This window comes from Bufo bufo, chromosome 10, assembly GCF_905171765.1.
Source record: "Bufo bufo chromosome 10, aBufBuf1.1, whole genome shotgun sequence".
Lineage (NCBI taxonomy): Eukaryota > Metazoa > Chordata > Amphibia > Anura > Bufonidae > Bufo > Bufo bufo.
The window spans coordinates 103,939,982-103,963,258 of NC_053398.1; the positions used below are offsets into that span (position 1 = coordinate 103,939,982).

At 43.6% G+C, this 23,277-nt stretch overlaps 1 protein-coding gene across 2 annotated transcripts; it reads left to right on the forward strand.

The window, feature by feature from the left end:
- The first annotated feature begins 1,270 nt into the window (after positions 1 to 1,270).
- Positions 1,271 to 18,699, forward strand: B3GNT9 (UDP-GlcNAc:betaGal beta-1,3-N-acetylglucosaminyltransferase 9). 2 transcript variants are annotated; one of them, XM_040409001.1, is made up of 3 exons: positions 1,271 to 2,014; positions 2,110 to 2,142; positions 16,597 to 18,699. In XM_040409001.1, exon 3 carries the CDS (start codon positions 16,657 to 16,659, stop codon positions 17,884 to 17,886), a length of 1,230 nt encoding a protein of 409 aa, XP_040264935.1. In that variant the 5' UTR covers positions 1,271 to 2,014; positions 2,110 to 2,142; positions 16,597 to 16,656; the 3' UTR covers positions 17,887 to 18,699. The 2 variants fall into 2 exon arrangements, with proteins under 2 accessions (XP_040264935.1, XP_040264934.1); XM_040409000.1 differs by lacking the exon at positions 2,110 to 2,142 and having other exon boundaries at positions 1,272 to 2,063.
- The last annotated feature ends 4,578 nt before the right edge of the window (positions 18,700 to 23,277 follow it).

Below are 23,277 nucleotides of genomic sequence, written 5' to 3' on the forward strand. Positions count from 1 at the left end.
AGTAAATCCAGTGGGAAGAACCGCCTCCTTTTCCCCACCACTTTAGAAAAGTGGTGAGAAGCTAAAAAATTTGCAAATAATGGTGCAAATATAGGATTATTATACTGTTCCTTGAGCTTAAAGGGGTTGTCCGGAAATACCCAAGTTTGTCTGATGCTCACAGCGTGCTTCTGCTATTGAAAGACTCATCCTTACTTGCTTTCTGCTGCCGGTCCTTTGCCCTTGCTCTCGCATGTCCATCTTCCAGTCCGCGGCATGTTTGCTTCCTTCACCTGCATGGGCATGGTCATCTGTTCAGCAGTGATATGTTCATTGTGAACATGTCATCGCTGAAGCCAATGCCACTGCTCACCGCTGAGATGTCGACAATGAGCAGGTAAACAAACAAGGGAAGGCTGCATGCGCACGAGCGCAACCTTCTCTTCAAACAGCTGATCGGCTGGGGGTCCCAGGAGTCGCCCCCCCCTCTCAACTATCTGTTGGACTTGGACCTCTCAACTATCTGCTAGCCCAGTTCTTTGTTGTCCCCTGAGATATGCTGCTGCCAGAAGAAGCAGATTTTGTCCCTCTCCTCATTGATATAAACATGCATATGCGGCTAAGGCCAAATTCACACTTCAGTTATTTGGTCAGTTATTTCCATCAGTTATTGTGAGCCAAAACCAAGAGCAGATCTTTCCATTATACCTTATCTGTGGGTAGGCTTCATTACTGGTTTTGACCCACAATAACTGATGGACCAAATAACTGAGGTGTGAACTCAAGCATGTTTATAGGGGGTTGGGGAGGACAGATGTCAGCTAAATGTGCATATGGCCGACAACTATTTTATTTCGATGGCCAGCTTAAAAGGATTTATCTATTAATGACATATCCTTTAGGATAGGTCATCAATGCCAGATTGGTGAAGGTCCAGCTCTTCGGTACCCTGGCCAATCAGCTGCAAGCTCTCCATGCCATGTACGGTGCTGTACATTGTGTAGTGCAGATCTGTACCTATGACACGGGCTGACCTGTTACATGTGCCCTTTATCAGCTGAAGGCATCTGTGTTGGTCCCATGTTCATATGTGCCCGCATTGCTGAGAAAAAAGATGTTTTATTATATGCAAATAAGCCTCTAGGAGCAACGGGGGCGTTGCCATTACACCGAGAGGCTCAGCTCTCTCTGCAACTGTCACGCCCTCTGCACTTTGACAGGGCCAGGTGTGATGTTGTTTTCACTGCCTGGCCCTGTCAGTCAACGTTTGATCTATCCAGAGGTGCAGCTTCAAGCTGGTGGACCCCAGTACAGAATCAGTAACAGAACCCCCACCTCATGCCATTTATAATGCTGATATCTGGCAGAGGGACCTTTAGGCCCCCCATGTACCAGAGCCACCTCTGCAGCCCCTGGATCAGTCTTCTCTGTATAGACTGGATATGACCTAACACTACATGTTCTCAGTTCTTCTTTCCATATTTGTAGAAGCTCAGAGAACGTACTTATGTATTCTGGCACTCCACAAACACAGAACTGTACATATGTGGTGCTGGAGCCTGGCGCACATGGATACAAGTCCTGTCCTGCCTCTGGACGTCTGGCTTTGACTCAGCTTTTATTCGGGAGGAGAGGCTTGTGGAATGTACAGATTGAAAGAAATCCAGATGTGCTTATTTGGCAGTGCTGAGAAGGAGGCTCCCACGCGAAGAATACAAGAGCCTGAGAAGGGTCCTTCATGGAGCAGCAATGGGACATCTGCCCGCTAACTACCCTTCTCCTCCCCATCATCTCATTCCCCTGACATGTCCAGCCTGGCAGACAATCCTGCCCATCATGGGGGATCCTGCAACGGCTGGCGGCTGCTTATGAGATTTCTGCTGCCTAAAAAAGTGCCCAGAACTTCATGCTTTCTGCCACATCACAGACGACTTTAACACGCAGCAAGACGGATACAATTTCAGCCCCTGGAGATTTGATAGCTGGTCGTGAAGTTTCTGGCAGAAGATCTGTGTAATCTGAGAAATATGAGAGGGTAAATTATATATCTGATGACGGAAACATCTAATTGCTGAAATATAAAGGTACAGTAAACCATTGAAAATATTGTTTCCTTCTCTTTTCCTTTAGCTCAGGGTTCCTAAGACCCAGTTCACACTAGTGGTAAGTGCACATGTAATTCCTGTCTGTGAACATAAAAAAGTATGACTGGCTACTAATATTTCCATTAATTCCTTATGAAGATTGTTCTAGCGCTATTACAGTGTGAACTGGGCTTCATGAAGAATAATGGGAAATTAATGCTTCTCATCTTGTATCCAGGCTAGAGGCCATATCTCATCTTGTATCCAGGCTAGATGCCGTATCTCACCTTGTATCCAGGCTAGAGGCCGTATCTCAGCTTATATCCAGGCTAGAGGCCGTATCCCATCTTGTATCCAGGCTAGAGGCCGTATCTCGGCTTATATCCAGTCTAGAGGCCATATCTCATATTGTATCCAGGCTAGAGGCCGTATCTCAGCTTATATCCAGGCTAGAGGCCGTATCTCATATTGTATCCAGGCTAGAGGCCGTATCTCAGCTTATATCCAGGCTAGAGGCCGTATCACATCTTGTATCCAGGCTAGAGACCGAATCTCATCTTGTATCCAGGCTAGAGGCAATATCACATCTTGTATCCAGGCTAGAGGCCGTACCTCACCTTGTATCCAGGCTAGAGGCCGAATCTCATCTTGTATCCAGGCTAGAGGCAATATCACATCTTGTATCCAGGCTAGAGGCTGTATCACATCTTGTATCCAGGCTAGATGCCGTATCTCACCTTGTATCCAGGCTAGAGGCCGTATCTTATCTACTATCCAGGCTAGAGGCCGTATCTCAGCTGATATCCAGGCTAGAGGCCGTATCCCATCTTGTATCCAGGCTAGAGGTTGTATCTCGGCTTATATCCAGGCTAGAGGCCATATCTCATATTGTATCCAGGCTAGAGGCCGTATCTCAGCTTATATCCAGGCTAGAGGCCGTATCTCAGCTTATATCCAGGCTAGAGGCCGTATCTCATCTTGTACCCAAGCTGGAGGTGGCCCTACAGAGTCCTAGAGCCTCCTTTTAGTTGTACAGTTTTCCTTATCCTTTCGCTGTAAAACTGTAATCTCTTACATATATCATCCTTACATTCACACATAGAAAGTTTCATCCGAATCCAACACGTTTTTGTTGCATTTTTTTGGTTAGTGAGTGTATATGTAATGGGTAAATGTTACTTTTTATACATATGCACATTTCCTCTTTAAATAACCTCATGTTTTCTTGTTGCAGTACATGTTACTATACCCTGTACATAATGCTTACTAATGGGCCTTGTCCACAGAATCCAAAAATCTCTCAGTATTTTCTAGGAAATCCACATAAATGTAGAACAATATATTACTCTATTGAGACCTGTCATAGTGCCTTGTTTATGAATAATGGAAGATGAGCAGGAACAATTCTGAAGCCGATCTGCATTACAAACAAAGATGAAACTCCTGGCTGAGAATATTAATGAAAAAATTGAAATCGGACATCATATAGTACATGACAGTCTCTTTCTAAAAGCTTAGAACTAGCACTGTACCTCACATTTTCTGCCTGATTTATTTCAAGCTGGCAGTCTGGGGGGGGGGGGGGGGTCCTTTCTCAAAGGATGTGTCCTTTCTCTCCCTATAACTGTCATAGCTTCTAAGAGAAGAATGGAACTGAGCTTGTGTGACCACCTGAGTGAGGTGGACAGAGAAATAAGGAAAATAAAAAACAGCAGGTGGCGCTATACAGATACATTGCTACCTATGCTGCTGTTTTAACTTTCTTACACTAGTTGGTGGGGGGCCCCATCTTATTTGACTATGTGATCCTATGAATTATAATGACGACTCTGATTTAAATCCAGGTGCTGGTTTGAAAAATGTAGAATATTTTTCGTGGGACGACCATTAATTTATGACCCTATTGGGCTGCATATATCAGAACTGACTAATAGTAGGGCTGTTTGTTAGCCATAGTAACTAGTCAGAGCTCAGCTTTAATTTTTACAGTGCGGTTTAACCCCTTAACGACCCATCATGACCTATATATGCATCATTATGACCTTGTGGGCAATGCTCAATGTCACAATGAGATTGCAGTAGGCGCATCACTATAAGGGCTCAGGCGCACAAATATGTGCCGGCCTGCAATCTGGAAGATACAGAGCGGAGGCACGGAGAGTAAGGCAAAGCACTTGGGGGCATTTTTGTGGTATTTCAGTCCATGCCTCAGCACCACAAAAAAATAGAACATGCTCTATTCTTTTTTTTTGCTGTGTGGACGAATCGCAGACCCATTCAAGTTGAATGCGACTTAATCCGCCAGCGCAGGCCACACGGATGGTGCCCGTGCACTGGGGACCACAATCAGCAATGTGGGAACATATGAACATGGGACCAACACAGATGTCTTCAGCTGCCAAGTGCACATGTAACAGGTCAGCCAGTGTCATAGGGACAGATCTGCTGACAGATGCCCTTTACGAGGGCTTTCTGTGCTTGCAGATTCCCTGTAAGAGTCCCGAGAGCTTTCCCTTATTAATCTGGAAATGTAGATAAAGCCATGGCCAAGTTATGTTTGCCAAAGTAAAACAATACATTGTATTATTTGGCTACAAGGTTTCTCACATCGAAAGAAGAATTGAGGCTCTTTGAAGGGAACGTTTCAGAGGGAAATCTCCATGCAGCAGTGAGATCTGGGTGCTGGGTGACTGGTATATGTGGCTTCCCATTCAAGCATGGCAGAAGGAAACAGGTGAACACAGTAGTAAATTGGAACGATGGCTTTATTGATCACTTGGGGCAACAAGCTTGGTGGTTACAGTGTTTGTCCAAGAGGCAAATGGCTTGATTATTACAGTCTCATGTTGTTCATCAAGCTTATGGTCTACAACCAACTCTCTTTGAGGACACAGGCATGGTTTGAGACAGGTTCGGTGAACACACAGCCTCTTCAAGTGGCATGAGACAACAACAAATCTGCCCTGATTCTGCTTGCTATAAGTCATAGCAGCTCTCTTCATGGTGCTCATACATTCTGCATTCTTCTCCCATTGTGACGCATTCTGTAAGCACTGTCTGGAACATGACTGTCTACACAAGCATTTCTTTGCCTGGGGACAGCTGGCTGGTTTGTTCCTGCTGTGCTGGCTGCCCATAGGTCCACTGACAATCAAGATTGTGGGGGTTGGGAAGAGTAAGTAAGTTACCTCTGCTAAGGGTACCCTCTGCTATGGCTGTGAGTGCTGCGCTGACCATTTTTGGGCCCTAAGGTGATGCGCCAATTGACAAGTGCCACACATCTCCACTAGTTAGCTAACTACCACACTGTATGCAGCTGATTCTTTCTACACCAGTAGCTGTGGTGTCTTCCCGGACTCGCTCTGCCCAAGTGCTCTCACTGCTCCTGCTCCAGTCTCCTCCCAGCATGCCAAGCACAGTGACTTTGCCTGGCATTCCAGCCCATGCCCATTCGCTTATATGGGACTGAGCTGCAAATAGGCCATGTGACCAATGAATGTAACATCACTGGCCTAGAAAGAGGCGGCGGCCCTTTCAAATAGACCCCCACAGATCTGATATTGACGGCCTATCATGAGGAAAATTCGCACTTGGAAGATTTGTTGCAGAAATTTGTGAGGTGTCAATACATATAAGGCTTCGTTCACATCACCATTCAGCCTTTCCGTTCTCCTGCTCCGTTTAGGAGCAGGAGATCGGAAAGGACGGAAAAGGCACATAACTGATGCCAAACTGAGTCAAACGGAGCCCTTAGGACCCCATAGACTATAATGGTGATGTGAACGAAGACTTAGTTGTAAGTCACCTGAACTATAGACTTTGGCAGGATTGGCTGACTATCTAATGGGTATGAGAATGTTCCAAACTAAAAAAGGGTTGAGCATGTCACATATTAACATGCCCAATCCTTTGTTCCCAAAGGTGATAAACCACTGCCAGGTACTTATTCCTCTCTCAACATTGAAAACACATGCATACTCGTTCAGCTCAGTGTAGAGGATGGCTAGGAGGATAGCAGTCGGCCAACAGCAATGACCCGTGTATGGGCAGCTTTATTCTTTAGTCTAATTTTCCATACAAATCTGCTGCTCTGATGATAACACCCCTTGTATACGTTCTGAGCTTCTTTTAGTCTCATTATATTCAACCAGCAGATGAATAATTTCCACAGTCTTGTTACATAATTTGGCTCTGCATATCATGTTGATTTTGAAAGAGTATCTGGTTCACAGATGAGAGGTTTGTGCCAGATTAGCTCCAGTCCAAAGTAAAACAACTGATGTTGGAAAGACGTGAGGTGATGTCAGTGCAGAAAGACATTTAAAACTTAAAGGGATTATCCTTTTTTTTTTCTTCTTTTAAATCTCATCTTGCCCACAGTGGGGAGTCTTACGAGAATTGCATTATGATGATTTTTTTTTTTTTTTACCTTACCGGGTGAGCACTGTGCTCTGGTCTAATTATGTTGCGGGCACTTTCAGGATCACGTGTCCTACCATAGGGCATGTGCTCCTAGCCCGGTTTCAGCCCACAATGTACGGGGGTTGCCCTGCACAGAGAGCCTCGGCCGCTGCGAGCTGTCTGAGCCCAAGGCTGCCTGACGGCCCAGGGGCAACCCGCAAACATTATGGATTGAAACTGGGCTAGGATCACATGCTCAATGCACAGTACGTGATCCCAGAAGTCCCTAAAATATAATTAGACCGGGGAGCGCAGCGCTCGCCAGGCAATGTAAAACAATTAATTATAATTCAATTCTTGTAAGAGTCGCCACCTTGGGAAAAAGGGGATTTAAAAAAAAAAATATGATAACATCTTAAATACCACCTGCCTTACAGTGACCCATAAATTAATGAGCTCCAGTTCAGCATGAACTTTTTCAGCAATTTTCTACAGTAGCTGTTCTATGGGATGGGACTCTCCACCCACATTACTATATTTACTAGTCTCACAAGTCCCTTTGATCACATACTTAATACACAGTACCACTGTCGTGCAGTGTCTTATATCAGCCTGTCAGTATTCATAATGACAGTTAGCTTATTATACCCTCTCTCTGGCAGGGCATAATAGGCTCCTGTATTAGGCAGACCCAGAGGCCATTGTTAGGTATCCTGTGATCATGTCGTGCAGGCGTCGATAAAATGACGCCCACTAATCACTTTAGTGCAGCGGTCACTATTGACCACAACATCTTACCAGTATATGACCTCGGCAGTTGCAGCGGTTGCCTAGCTGTATATTAGAGATGGCTCCTGCTGCTGATGGTGCAGTGACAACTGCTGTGCTGGCTCCATCCCAACAACACAGATCTCATCACATTGCCTTAACTTAGTTGGAGCAACAATGTACAGTAAGTCGTGTGGCTGGAAGGTGTTGAACCTTTAGCAAAAATTGAAAATATATGGATATCTGAAAAGCAGAATAATTGTTATAAAAAAATCCATATTGCGCATACATATTTGGTCAATATTCACGCAAGTGTGAAGGAGACCTCATAGGTATATACCGTAATTCTCAGACTTGTATGAGAAAGTAAGAAGTGGATGTTGGGGTTCTGCTATGTAAAACAACCTAAACTGCCTGTGAAGGTGGAGGGCTGTCGGATCTGTGGTTTAGGGCTAGTGCCAGTGCTAATATTCTGTACAAGACACAGAGGCGTTATCAGCCAGTGATATCTCCCCTTCTTGTTGAGAATGACAGCAGGAATCAGTTGCGGTATTACAAAGTTGCTCCTGCTCCTAGAGGCTCCGTTCTCCCACCTCTGGCCACGCCCTGCTACACTTGATTGACAGGGGCAGGCAGCGTTGGTCTCCTCCTGCTGGCCCTGTCTGCTGTGGAAGTCTCACGCTTGCGCTGTCCCGTTCAGTATTCGGCGCAGGCGCTGTGAGTGAAGCCGGCAGGCATCCTTCACTCACTGCGCCGAATACTGAACGAGACAGCGCAGGAGCAAGATTTCCACAGCAGACAGGGCCAGCAGGAGGAGACCAACGCTGCCTGTCCCTGTCAATCAAGTGTAGCAGGGTGTGGCCAGAGGAGGGAGAACGGAGCCTCTAGGAGCAGGAGCAACGCCCCCCCCCTACAGGCTAATTAGCATATTATAAAAGTTATTTTTTTCTCAATAACGGCGGCACGCAGTGAGATGGCGCTAATATAGTTATGTTCAGCTGACATTAGCACATCACTAATGTCAGTCATGTTAATAACCATTTTCCTGCTGACAATAATAAATTTCATCCATTTTTGCATCAGATTATACACTGCTCCTTTCCATGGTTACGACCACCCTTCAGTCCAGCAGCGGTGGCAGTGCTTGTACACTATAGAAAAAAAGCACCAGCCTATGTGCGCTCTCACAGTCCCAGACACCAGAGAGGCCGGAGCTTTTTTCTATAGTGTGCAAGCACGACCACCGCTGCTGGATTGCAGGGTGATCATAACCATGGAAACGAGCAGTGTATAGTGTGATGGAAAAATGAATAAAGTCAGCAAAGGTAGCAAAATGGATAATAACAATACATTAGTAAGTGCCTTGTATCAACTTTCTGCACATGATAAGTGCCACTTGCTTAAGTGAGAGAACCCCTTTAATGTATCTATGCCCCCATATCCCACTCTTTGTGTTGTATCTGAAGCCCTCGGCTCCCCTCTTATTCAATTGGCCTAATAGTTCATAGGTGAACATATTTTAAAGACGTGTTATGTCACCCTTGCCATGTTCTTCTAGTTAAAAAGACACAGACTGAACCTTGGAGAACAGTCTGAGGACAGCTTGTATCTGTCCATAATCTGGATTAAATTATCCCCAGGATGTTCAAAGGAAGGTCAATGTATGAAATACATTTTTGGTAAAATTTAAGGGTATATACCTTTCTGTATTCTTTAAAGTATATCTGTCTTTTATGTGTAGGGACAGTGGCTGTGTTTTTGTAATACACTTTATTAAAGAATTATTAGGAAACTGTATGTAAATTCTCTCCTCTAACTAAAGGCTCATTTAGAGAAGTAGATAATCGTTACAATTTAAACACTAGCGATTCATGGTAGATGATAATTGTGTAATGTAAATGTATGTAGTGACTGAACGATTTTACTAAAAACGCTCGTTTGTCGTTAATGCATTGTGGTAATAATGTAAATGTGCATTGTGTGACCTTTTGCCGACAGGCACAATGACTAGACCTGTCTGAACACAGTAAACAATCATCTTTTAAGAAAGTATACAATTGAATATGAACAAATTTGTACACAATACTCCCTGCATGTAAATGCTTGTCGTTATCATTGGCGCTGTGTCAGTAGGTCACTCGCTTCTTCAGTCGCCTGAATGATTAGTCATCTAAATGAGCCTTAAAGGGGTTCTGCAGTTTGTTTAAACTGATGATCTATCCTCTGGAAAGATCATCAGCATCTTATCGGCGGGGGTCCAACACCTGGGACCCCCCCCCGCGCGCGCCGATCAGCTATTTTAGAAGGCAGCGGCTCTCCAGCAGCGCCGCAGCCTTCTCACTGTTTACCGCAGGCCCAGTGACGTCACGACTAGTATCACTGGCCTTGGCGTGGCTAAGCTCTGTTCCCTTGAATGGAGCTTAGCCGCGCCCAGGCCAGTTGATACTAGTCGTGACGTCACTGGGCCGGCGGTAAACAGTAAGAAGGCCGCAGCGCTGCTGGAGCGCCGCTGCCTTCTCAAACAGCTGATCGGTGGGGGTCCCGGACCCCCGCCGGTCAGATGCTGATGATCTATCCAGAGGATAGATCATCAGTTTAAACAAACTGCAGAACCCCTTTAAGTGTTGCTAAAGAGAATCCATCATTAGCTTTCTACTGAACGCTGAACATGTTGAATAACTGTATGCTGCAGAGGCTTCTGAGCCTGCCTCTGGTCTCCCTGCACCAACCTCTGTCTCCTTACCCCAGACCTGCCTCCTTAAATGTGTAATCGAGCTTACTAAGACTAATGTGACCCTTCAGCTTATCTGCTGCCAGCGTTGATCATTGTCAGCAGTGCTTTCTGTTATCTTCCCAGCTTGTCTCTGGTTAGGGCTGGGAAGATAAAGTGAGGAGCAGGGCTGTAAGGTTAAGCACTGACAGTAAATATACAGAAACATATTATACTTTGTGAGTATTGAATGCTATCTAATAACAAGGACAGGTGCACTCTGCGATCTTACTAAGCCCTCAAACTGGTGTTAAAATTGAGAGATTAGCCAACATGTCCTACATGAGGACACGTCTGAGCCCGAGCATCGCACCAAGGTTTCTGAAGTAGCTCGGGTCCTAACACTCACCTACCTGAGCCGTATGGGCAATACCAAGGGCCAGTTGGCGAATTACAGGAGTGTGAGGACCGACTCATAGACCACTCACCAGTTACCTCCAGCATCTACCATGCCAGCAATGTGAAGAGGGAGGAGTCTGCAAGTCCCACGCAAGACTGGCTGGTATGGCCCAGGCTTCACAGGTGCACCTAAATGTAGCCTGTAGGTGGAAAACAGACACATTTAAATTGGAGCTTATACACCTCCATATACAAGCAAACTAACAGAAATAGCGTGGTGTTAAACAGGCAGGAAATGCTCAAACCCATATATATACAGGGGAGCAAATCCTGCACTTGTGGCCCGTATTGAATGCTGCAGCCCCGCTCCCTTCCCTCTGTTCCCACAACTAACCAGAGATACACTGCTGGAGTGTCCCTGCCAGTGATCAGCATTAGCAGGAAATAATCTGTAGGGTCACATTAGTTTTCGAAAGTTTTGTTACACATTTAGGGCTCTTTCACACGAGTGGATCCTGTGCGGGTAATCCGCTGTGTGACAGCAGAGACACCGAGCATTAACATGATTGATAATGCTCTTTGCCTCTCTGTGACCTTTTTGCTACAAAATCACAGTGACAACTTTATCTCACTGTGATTTTGTAGTAAAAAGATCAAAGAGAGGCACGGAGCATTATCAATCATGTTAATGCTCGGTGTCTCTGTTGTCCAGAACGGGGCTTGGCTCTCTTTCACGCAGTGGATTACCCGCACGGCATCCGCTCGTGTGAAAGAGCCCTTAGGGAGGCTGGACTGTGGTAAGAATGCAGGCAGAGGCTGGGACATGGAGACCAGAGGCAGGCTGAGAAGCCTCTGCAATGTACAGTTATCCAGCAGTAGCATGCTGAACATGGATTCTCCTTAGCAACACTTACTTATAGGGGAAACTTTACATTTAGTTTTCTTAAAAAATAAAATCACAGCTACACTTTACACCATATAAAAAGGTATATACCCTTTAAGTTAAACCAATGATTTCATACATTGATCTTCCTTTGCACAAACTGGGGTTAATTCAACACAGAATATGGAAAGATATCATACAAGACATCCTGGGACTGTTCTCCAGAGTTCAGTCTGTATCTTGTCAACCAGAAGAACATATCACTCTGCAGGGAACACCTCCCTTTTCACAGATGGTTCCAGGATGGATCTCTTGTTGAAGATCTATTTAGCGAGGGGTAAAATCTGTTCACCCACTACTGGGATATTAGGTCAGTTGGATGAGAGGAGAGTCCAGGGCTCCAGCCCCAACACAAAGAGTGGGATACAGTGGCATGGTCACTACTTCATGAAACATATTGTACTTGGATTTCGTAAGTATCTAAAGCCGTATCCTATGTTTCTCTATATTTAGTTAACCACAAGCAAATAGCACGTTTTTTAAGGACGATAAGATCAGACAGATGCTGCTTTTATTAGTAAAATATGTGGTAAGAAAGAGACAACAGGAAATAGCAGTCCTACAGAGTCATCTCTTTGAGCCTAGGGTTTATTCCTTAAGGCTATAGTTTGCAACCTGTGGCTCCCCAGCTGTTGTGAATCTCCGGCTATCAGGACCTGCTGGATGTCATGGTTTAATAGCTGCTTGGTGAGCAATAGGTTGCAGTCAAGTAGATTATGGCATCAATTTTTCTGTATGATTTTATTTGCAGCCAAGTCATTTGAATGCAATTGGGTAATGCAAATAAATACGGTGAATGTTGGGTTTATTTGATATGGGCTCCACAATTTATCTCCATATTGTGTCATTCTGTGGCATAACTGCGAAGTATGCCTAGGGGACCCATAGGCACCAAACAACATGAAAAGACAACACTGATTTATACAAAGATGGAGAATATGTGCAGATGGTGAATAATGAATGAAAAGGGGTCTCATTTAAAGGGGTGGTGTCCCACCAAAAGTATTACTATGCAAAAAACAGGGCATTTCAAAAAAAGTATTATTACAATATACATGCCATAAAATATTGAAGGCTTTTATGTACCGTATTTCTTTCCCTATAAGGCGCACCGGCCCATAAGATGCACCTAGGTTTTAGAGGAGGACAATATTTTTCATTAGACCTCAGGACAGACCAGTGAACAGACCACCAATGTTAATAAGACCCCAATAAGACCTCAGATCAGACCTCAGCTCAGACCCCAATGTGAATGACCACCGATCAGACCTCAGATAAGAGCCCCAATATAAATAAGACCCCTGTTCAGATCTCAGAGCCCCCCTGCCTCATGGCACAGTTTTTTTTTTTTTACAGCATTCACCTGAGGGGGCATATCATGTGATATTTTTATAGAGCAGGTTGTTACGGACGCAGCGATACCTGACGTGTCTATTTTTTTTATTTTTGTTGGTTTACACAGTAAAATATCTTGTTTTTGTGTTGCCAGTTTCTAAGAGCTATATATTTTTTATTTTTGAGCGATTGTCTTATGTAGGGTCTCCTTTTTTGCGGGATGAGATGACGGTTTGATTGGTACTGCATGCAGTACTTTTAGTCTGGCTGCCTCTCGCCGTGCTCTGCCGGAACTCCGCCCCTGCCCCCATTATAGTCAATGGGGACGGAGCGGCAGTCTGGGTGCACACGTGAACTAGCGGCAGAACGGATCCGACAGGCTGTTCACCCACCGGAACAGCCTGCCGGAGTCCCCTGCCGCTAATGTGAAAGTACCCTTAGTTGAAAGTCCTGGTGTTCCATTCACACCATGCTGCAGGTCCCGCATAAAGAGTCCAAGTCCAGACATGTTTTCACACTTTGCAAACAGGTACTCCCCAGACAGGTCACAAGCATTCATCCAGGCACAAGCCTCCTACTGCCGTCCAGCTGGCTTTTTTTAAGACAGCTAGGTGTTTGCAAAGCCCGAACCGGCACCTGAGATCCGGTCTGGTGCTTGACCTCACCTGGCTGTCAATCAGTCCAGCAGCACATGCTGGGAGGAAAATACCTTCCCCTCCACACCAGACCTTTTACTGTGTCACAATATCCAAATCCTTATGGCTGCTCCTCACCACAGGGAAATTCGTTTTGCAGTCCTAATGGCTACATGTATTGCAGATCCTATGGAAAGAGTCCATTGGGTAAGCGAGACACGTGCCTGAATGATAGTCATTTCTCAATTATCCATGTTGCAGGAATCCCTTTCACTACCAGGAACTGGCAGACACCTACCCTTCCTGCTCTCAGACACTCATAAAGTTCACACTTAAGTTTTAAGCCTCAGACCTGGAAAATAAATGCTGACATTTCTATTCCACATTGATCATCTTCCACTGAACATGCACTAATATACCATGATCTGTGCACCCGTCCTGCCATATAATAAATGCAGCACTGTTCTCCCAGAAAGCTTGTTAAATTATTCACTGCAGATTATTAAACATACAAGAATTGGATTTTCTTTGCCAAACTCTCAAGTTTTGGCAATTGATTCTGAGAGCTTTTAAGAAACTTGACGTTCCAAAGCCAGGCCAGCTTCCAGATATACTTCCCAGCTGTTCCAGCCAGAGCTTAATCTGCAGCTTTGTTGTAAGGCTGACTCATGTAAAACATTAACCCTTTGCTGCCTGGCGATCGTTTTTTTTTTTTTTTAATAAGGTTTAGATCAAGAGGATCTGAAATCTGTGTCTGGCTTCTGAAGACACTGCAATGCTGATCACTTCTTGCACTCTTTAGCCACGTGCCCAGTGATTTATAGAGTAGTTTAGTCACCAGCGACCTCCCTATCCAACCGTTTGCATAGACACATAGCTGTGGTTCACCGGATTATAACATGGTTTTTCTTTTGTTGGTCTTTGGCTCCGTTTCTGAGTTATGATACTTTTTCCCTAATATGCAAATTAGGCCCTATGTAATGGAGGCGTCACTATTGCTTTTGTTGCACCCAAGCTCCGATCCTTTCTGTGGCCAGTCCCTCCCTGGCTGCTTTGATTACTAGGGCCAGCAGTGGTAAAGCATTGAGAGAATGGCTGGCCACAGAAAGAAGCCGAGATTGTGTGTAACAAGAACAAATTTGAATTTGAATTTGCATATTAAGAAAAATTATAACTCTGGAACGGAGCCTCAGATCAACAAAGGAAAAACAGCGTTTTAATCTGGTGAACAACAGCTAGGTGTCTATGCAAACAGTTTGATAGAGAGGTCGCTGGTGACTGATTCCCTTTAAGTAAAAAACCCAAAAAGGCGACATATGTCCTGGGTTTTGTTCTTGATTTTTAGTTGATCAGAGTTTTTTTTTTTAAGACATCTACAGTACAATCCACTGTTTTCAATGTTCAAACTGTCCAATCATTCTCCATGATAGGAAGTTATACTTTTGCAGATGTGGCGAACATCTGTAAAAAACTGAAATGCGTGTCCACGGACGCCATGGTGGTGCTTTTTTCCTTACTAAAGATATGAACTACATCTCGAAGATGTAAATCGGAAGCATTTTCTCCCATGACATGGGAATGGTGCATCATGTGGCTAGTATGTGTGCTGATCCTGAGTCTCCAGATCTACAAGGCTTCCAAGATGAACTTTTTGTATGCTATAATCCAATAATATAGAAATGTGTAATAGTTATCAAGTCTTCTTCATTTCCATAACAGTTCACATAGCTTCAGTTTAAGTGTGCGAAAAGACTGTCTCACTATGTTACTGATGAAAAAAGACACCAAAGATCCAGATTTTTCAATTACCTGCATGTCATTTAGGGTACAACCTCGCGGTCAGGTTTCCTGATGCAGTTTTGGAAGACAAAACCAGGAGTGAATTAAGAAAAAAGAGAAGTTATATCTGTCCTTTTATACTTTCTTTTCTTTTATGATCCACTTCGTATTTTGGCTTCCGGAACTGCATCAGAAAATCCTGCTAATGGTGATTGGATAGTAGACACCAAGCCGAAGCTGTTACATCGAGGTCCAGAACTTTGAAGTTCTTGGTTTTGCTTTAAAGAGGACCTCATAGCCTGGCTAAGAGCTGAGCGCTGCGATTGGCCAGCGCTACAGCATAGGAGAAAGAGACGCCGGCAGGCTCAAGTGGGTGGAGCCTAACTTTGACTATACCGGAGGCTATAACCGGAGAACGGAGCGGTGCCCGGGGATAATTGTAAGTGCAGGGGGATCCCTGGGCGCCGCTCTACGAGTCTGTATATTCAGTTTACATACTTGATTCTGATGAAAGGTCCTCTTTAAGTCACATCAGTTGAACAAATTATTTCCATTTTTCATCAATGTATTATTAAATCTTGAACAGAACAGGTGGTAGTATATGATAAGGTTACCAATGGACTACTCAGTTTCAAGAGGACTTGTTGAGTGAATAATAGATAGAACTAGATATCACTTACTGTATCCAGTCACTTACCTTGTATAAGCGAACTTGCAAATCAAACAGGCAGTGAGGAAAGCAATATCTTAGTGATTAACCTAGGTGATCTTAAAGCTAAACCATCTTCCACTGAGTCACCTATGGATGCCAACTTCCAGACAAAACTGATTGCTATATGTCTTAAAGAGGACCTGTCCCTATATTAAAAATGTGAACAGTTGATATTGTCTAAATAGTGCTACTTCCCTGAACGTGGCATTGTCTATTTTATCTGCCTGCAACCCCCCGTTCCTAAAATATGCCCACCTAAACTTATCTTACAAATTTGTAGTTAGCTATGGCTGACAATTACTTTGCTTCTCTGCAAAAGCAAGTCTCTATAATACTGTACGCAGACAGCGTCACAGTGGCCTGCTGCAGTTTAATTTTGCAAGATATAGCAAATGTCACAAGACCATTCTGCATACAAACTTCAGCCGGGACATCTCTCAGACTGGAGTGAGACTCCGCCACAGCTGCTCCACAGAGGACCCTGAAGCCCAGCCAAATGTTAGTATACAGAGTGTTCTCGTAAGATTTGCTAGGTCTTGCAAGATCCCGCTGCAACAGGTCACTCTGATGCTGTCTGAGAATACGGGACTGCATGACAGCAGGAAATAAACCTTCACTTGCAGAGAAGTGAAATGGATGCCACCTCCATGGTTAACCACTTTGCATATTGGGCATTATAAGTTTTAGGTGGACATATTTCATGAATGTGGGAGGCGCAGGCAGATAAAATAACGCCACATTCACCATATAAAATAACTTTGATAGGTCCTCTAACTGCAATACACAACTATAATTTGTGTAGCTCTCTTGAACATTATGCTTCACATAAAGCCTGTTTTCTATTATTTCAGATGGTTTCAAGTGATTCTTCATGATATGAAAAACTAATACAGTTCAATGGTCGGACAACAATGAAAGTAAGACTAAAGGGAGATGTCTTTTGCACCTTATTCCTGCTGATTGCTCTCTGCACTTTACTTTATACTTTGTTGAGACCAACACAAAAAATCTATCCAGCCAAGCCTAAGAAATCAAAGGTTCCATTGCAGACTGTAAAGCCAAAGACTTTTTTGGGATCTGAGGATAGCCTGAGTAAAGCCAAAATACTTTCGGTTGAGTACAATGCCCAGGCAACCAGTGAAGAGGATAAGCCCACCACATCTTCTGTGGTGACTGTGCCACCTTTTGACTTTCAACAGTATCTTAGGAACAAAGATTACCGAAACTTTACCCTACTGATAAATCAGCCAACCAAATGTAACAAGCCATCAGGTGATTCCTTCCTTCTCATTGCTGTGAAATCCATTGTGGAAGATTTTGATCGACGTGAAAGTGTCCGCAAGACTTGGGGAAGAGAAGCTCTCATCAATGGAGTAAGGGTACGAAGAGTTTTCCTTTTGGGGATTCCTCGGAATAAAACGTCAGTGTCTGTGTGGGAATCCCTCTTGCAACAAGAAAGTCATTACTACAAAGATATTTTACTATGGGATTTTCTTGATACTTTCTTCAATTTAACCTTGAAAGAGATCCACTTCCTTAGCTGGGCAGAGGAGTATTGTGGCAATGTCAAATTTATATTCAAGGGTGATGCTGATGTGTTTGTCAACGTAGAGAACCTTGTTAATTTCCTGCAGGCTCAGGACCCCTCTGAAGACTTATTTGTCGGGGACATTATAAACAATGCTAAGCCAATAAGATCAAAGAAAAGCAAATATTACATACCAGAGACAATGTACGGGTTAGGAATGTATCCAGCATATGCTGGGGGAGGAGGATTCTTAATGTCAGGTGTCACAATGAAAAAATTGTCCAAGTCCTGCAAGGAAGTAGAACTTTTCCCTATAGATGATGTGTTTCTGGGCATGTGCTTGCAAAGGATTAATCTCACACCGATGCTTCATGCTGGGTTTAAAACATTTGGTATTGCAAAACCCTCAGCTGCTCCCAATTTACAGACATTTGATCCCTGCTTCTATCGGGATTTAATGGTGGTGCACAGCCTGAAGGCGGCAGAGATATGGTTGATGTGGAATCTTCTCCATAGCCAACAACCACCATGTTCTCAAAAGCAGAGGATAAAGAAACTTTTCCACTGGAAGAGAAAGAAGGCAAAACTACCAATCAAAGCAGTAACTAGCTGAAAGCAGCGTCTACGGATAAATAAAATTAGGGTCCTCATAATTTTGAGATCAACAATATGTTTTTGGGTCCTTCATCTAAAGGAGTCTTAATATAATGGCACAAAGACAAAAGGGTCCCAGAGTGATGGCCCAAAGCCAATTGGGGTCCAGGCTACAAGTTGATTAAGAGAACCTAAGTGAAAATTGATAAGGACTTTACTAAAACAGGCTCATGTAATCACACGACTGCTCAACTGTAATAATTCTTTGACATGGGACAGTTCTCAGGAACAAACTATTTGTTCCTGATAATTGTGTTATCTTTGAGCAGAATGGAGCCCTGCATTTACATGCAGCAATCATCTGTACGGGATTATGCAGCTACATTGTTTGCAGGCAGCAGGGCGATGTGCTGCCTACAAACGATGATTTTGGGTGCCAGCCAAAAGATACAATCACACAATTTACTCATGCATTGGCTGATCAGGGTACCTTAACAAGGGACAATTATCGAGAACAAGTGTTTCTACAGTGCTCATCCCTGATGATGATCCACCTATGTAAATGGACCTTAAGGTTGCCATTACATGTTCATGGCCAAGAAGCGGGTACCACTAGTAGCTGTGCTTCATCTGTACTTGCCGTAGTTTCAAATTACAGCCAAGCAATTGGTCGTAACACCAGTATAATACAACCCTGCTGAACGTGTAATAGCATCCTAAGGCTAGGGTTACACCTAGACCTTTCAGACCTCAGTACAAAAAAAAAAAGTGGTATATGACTATAGAAATGCACTGTGTAGCTTGAAAAGTTCTTCAAAATTGCTCTGGCCAAGTAAGTTGCTAAAGATTTCTTTTTTTTTATTGCTGCTTTCTGAAATTGCAAAAAGAAATAAAATAAAAAGTAGGAACTACTTTTTTCCTCCACAGGGGAACATGAAAATCACTTGGAAATCTCTTAAAGACTGCGTTTTAAGGCTTTGACTACTGTATAGAAAAAGTCTTAGTGTAGCTCCAGCCTTACAAGCAGGTTTCAGAATACATTTTCAACCCCTTCAATAATGGATTTTTGTCTAGCAGAAAAGTGAAATAAAAACCAGGAAACATGGCTTTTACGTTTTCTTCTTGTTTTTGTTGCATTTCTAAAGTCACTGTGTGGCCATGGATCTAAGTGCAATCTATCATTGCAGGAATAGTTGCATTAATTTCAGCAATTATAAAACTGCAAAGCTGATCAGACATGGTGAGAGTGTACTTGGGGATGTACTAACTATAATTTACTGCTGCCTGCTATACCAAACTACAGTAAAAAGTGGACTTACAGGTGAAACTCGAAAAATTAGAATATCGTGCAAAGTTAATTTATTTCAGTAATGCAACTTAAAAGGTGAAACTAACACATGAGATAGACTCATTACATGCAAAGCGAGATATGTCAAGCCTTTTTTTGTTATAATTTGGATGATTATGGCTTACAGCTTATGAAACCCCAAAGTCTCAATTTTGAGGTCCCCTTTGCTCAGGGGGTATGGAATAATTAGCTGACTAGAGTGTGACTCTTTGAGCCTAGAATATTGAATTTTTTGCGTTTCACCTGTATGTTTTCATCATATGAAATGGGTGGCATTTTCAACCATGCCCTTATTAGAGTTAGGGCATATTCTGTAGATCTTACAAAGTGGTTCCATGCTCCAAAGCCCCTCTATGAGCGAGAGCCGCTGATAAACAGTAGTTCTCACTTTGGCAGAATCAAACTATCCATGTATTACGTGGACGGCCATTCACTTGACATCCCTTCAGTGACGGTTAGGCGTCCCTCAAGAAAATCAGATTTTGGCTTCATTAACAGGTCCATGGTGATATCCACAACATGATGGTGAGTGGTTCATCTGAAGATGCCCGTGAAGGATCTGTGTTTGGTCTGTGTGTCCATTTTTGTGTCATCCGTATTCCAGACACTGCTAGGCTGAAAATTAATTTCCAGAGCATATTCTAGCAACGATCCTTGAAATTCATAAACCATAGACTATAATGTGTGTGAGGTATCCGTAATCACGGACAAAATAGGGCATGCTTCCATGGAAAACCACTGATGTATGAATACACACATTAAAGTTGCTGGATTGTGTGCTGTCCATGGAGACCACTGACAGAACATGTCCGTGATAAACTGATGTGCGAAAGAGGTCTTGCTGTTGGGGGTGTGAAACCAAACCCATGGCGACCCAGTGAATGCCATGGTGGCTTTTGTCTAAAATTTGATGTCTTTGTTGCACGTTCCCTTTAAAGAGCAAGATCCAATAAATGGGAAAATCAGTAACTATAGTATAAGGGTATGTTCACAACAGGGATGATCCTACCGTGGGCTGATGCCTAGGGGTCACCTGAGCCCTCCTCACTGCCGCCAGCCATGGTAAGTAGGCTTGAGCGAAACGACCTTCAGATCATGGATCGGAAGTCGATTCATTCAAATAAGTCTATTTTAATGCTGTTTCCGTACAGTATTATAGTGTATTGGCTCTGTGGAGCCAAAGTTCTTCTCACTTGAAGTCGCACAAGACTTTGGTGAATTCCTACTGTATTCATATCTGCATATTTAAAAACAATCTATGATCCAAAGGTAGATTCGCTCAAGCCTAATGGTAATGAATGATCTGACGCTCTCCTCCTGACTTGAACTGTATTGCCATCCCAATCTACTACTAAAGTAGTAGGACAGAATGTGGCAGCTGGCGCTGGTCACCACAGAGGGGCAGTTTTGGGGAGGCATTTTGGGATATACTGTGGTATTTGGCTCTGGTGGGGTGGTATCATGTGCCACACAATGAATTGCTGGCTCCACCTACTTGTGTTGACCCTGCCATCTGTCAACCACTACAAAATAGAGCCACTTTTGCAATACTGATGTAAAATTGGCACGGATCCGGCTAAAAACGTGCCGACATGTACGGAGCATTTTTTCCTATTCATTTCAATGGGAGATTCAGCTTGGATTCCCCCCCAACATAGGGAACGCTGCTTCTTTTTTTCCAGATGTGGAAAAAAAAAAAGCAAGTGCTGCTTCCAACTGAAATGAACGACAGGCTGTTTTGAGCCAGAGGCACCTAAAAACTCTGTGTGCGCTGGCACCAAATCCTAACGGTGGCCAGTTTTGTCAGGTTTAAAACTGTGCTCAGCTAGGACTCAGCTTTCCTAGAAAGTGGCTGAATAGAATTTTAATAACTTTGGAGAAGACACCTCAATATCTTATATGTGTTCAATAATTTTTGGGGGACAATGCTTGCTGCATGAGATAGACTGGGTAACTCATGTATGAGTTTGATGTAATAGCACAGAGCAGATTGGTGACCTGCTAACATCTTCTGCCACTACCACCGCCATGCTGTGTCTTGAATGCTTGGTACATTTGGGCACTCACAGCAACACACACACAAGAAACACTGGCAAGAGCAGGAATTGTGACCAAGGGTCTCCCTTTTTATTGACCGGTGGGTACACATGCTGTTCGGGGCTACAGATCAGATTTCAGAGTATTTACTTTTAAAAAATTATATATAATAGTAAAACAAGGAAAAGGCATGATCACAAACACCCTTATATTCAATTGTAATGAAATTATTCCTGAACTAACCCTGTACAGAAACAAAAAAACCTGTACAAGATAAAATCTTAGGCTGTGAACCCCACAATGATTTCTAAATGTCTATTAAATCCATAAAGTCATTCCATTTCTTGGCCCAAGCGATGCTCCCCATCCCCCATGTACATCAGTCTCTTTATTTTACATGGACAGGTGATGTCACCATGACCTACCGGACATAATACTTAGAGGGATGAGCAATGTAAACAAGAACAGACACGAGCAGCGGATATGCTACAAGAGGAGGTTACCCCAGGACCGGAACAAAACTTGGGTGGTAATGTGCAGTATACTGTGTCCTATAAACATTTAGAATTGGGATGGGGAGGGGACAAAGCCTTGAAACACAACAGTTACGTAAAAGGTTATTTAGTGCACTTATGCACCCAAAATGGGGTAAAGCTATTGGCTGTCAGTCACCATTCACATCAATATGGCTGATATAGTGACAGCTGCAAGTATAGAAATTGATGTGTATGGGGTCTGGGACCCCCAAAACACTCCTGTGATGATACTGAGTCTCAGCAGGGTGTAGCTCATGAAGCAATGTTTTGGGTAGTGGCATACACAAGGAAGGGGTGTTTTAGGAGGACAACTACCCGTTCAGCATCGACAACACTGAGCAGTCTTGGCTGTGGGTCCAAAACCGCGTCAGCAGTTCCCCTTGACGCAAGAGTAGGCAAGCAAGCTGTCAGTGACCTTTTGTAAGAGAAAATATGGAAGCAGGTAAGTGGCCACAAATGGCTCTCGAGGTTTATACCACATGTAATATGTGCATGTTACTGTGACACCCCTCACTGTGTACTCCATATACACTAAAGTAGTTCATTAAAGGGGTTTTCTAGCATTTTCATACTGATACTCAGAACAGGTCAGCTATACGAGATTGATGGAGGTCCGATTCCCAGCACCCCCAACGATTAAGCACAGCGCCATTCATTGTATAGAGGCTGTGCTTGGTATTGCAGCTCGGCCCCATTCACGTGAATGGGACTGAGTTGCGCCTGGTAGGTCATGTGACTGATAAACGTGACATCATATGGCCTAAGAAGAGTCATAATCACTCACCGTAGCCTCTTCATACAGCAGATTGGTGGGGGTTCCGGAGGATAGGTCATCAATATAAAAATCCAGGAAAACCGCTTTAAGTATTACTTCTGGAAGTACCCTCAGGCATTACTATGAATGTTTGGCTCAGCCAAATTAGTATGCTAACATTATAAAGTGGCGAAGAGGCTGGTAGACGCCCACATATCTTGGAGAAAATAACTTAGGAGAACTTAAGGACCCTTTACACTGTCTGATATTCAGGCAGATTATCGCTAACAAGCATTCGTATGGCTGCTCGTTAGTGATAATCTGCCGGTGTAAAGTTGCCACAGATTACCCGAAGAACAAGCAAAACACTCTGCTGTCAGCAAATAATGATTTTGTATGGGGACAAGCAATGGCATTGGCGATCGTTCCTCCCCATACCGTGGAGGAGATCACTGTATGTAAATACAGCTTTCTCTTCCAATGATGAGCATGCGATTATTGGGAAGGAACGCTTCCTACATCAGCCCATGTAAAGGGGCCTTTAGGGATCCATATCTTTGGGAAAGGAGATATTGATTCCAAAGGCCTAAATACACATTTAACTATGGTCAGCTGAACAGTCAATATCTAATGTGTATGGGCAGTTCCCGTTCTTCCTCCTAACAGATCATGTTAAATTACAACCAATCTTTAAGGTGGGCTGAGGTGACTGGCAGCAAGCTCTGTCCTCTATCC

Bases quoted from the DNA above. Each gene is read 5' to 3' on its own strand.
- B3GNT9 (XM_040409001.1), top strand. From the start codon at position 16,657: ATGAAAGTAAGACTAAAGGGAGATGTCTTTTGCACCTTATTCCTGCTG.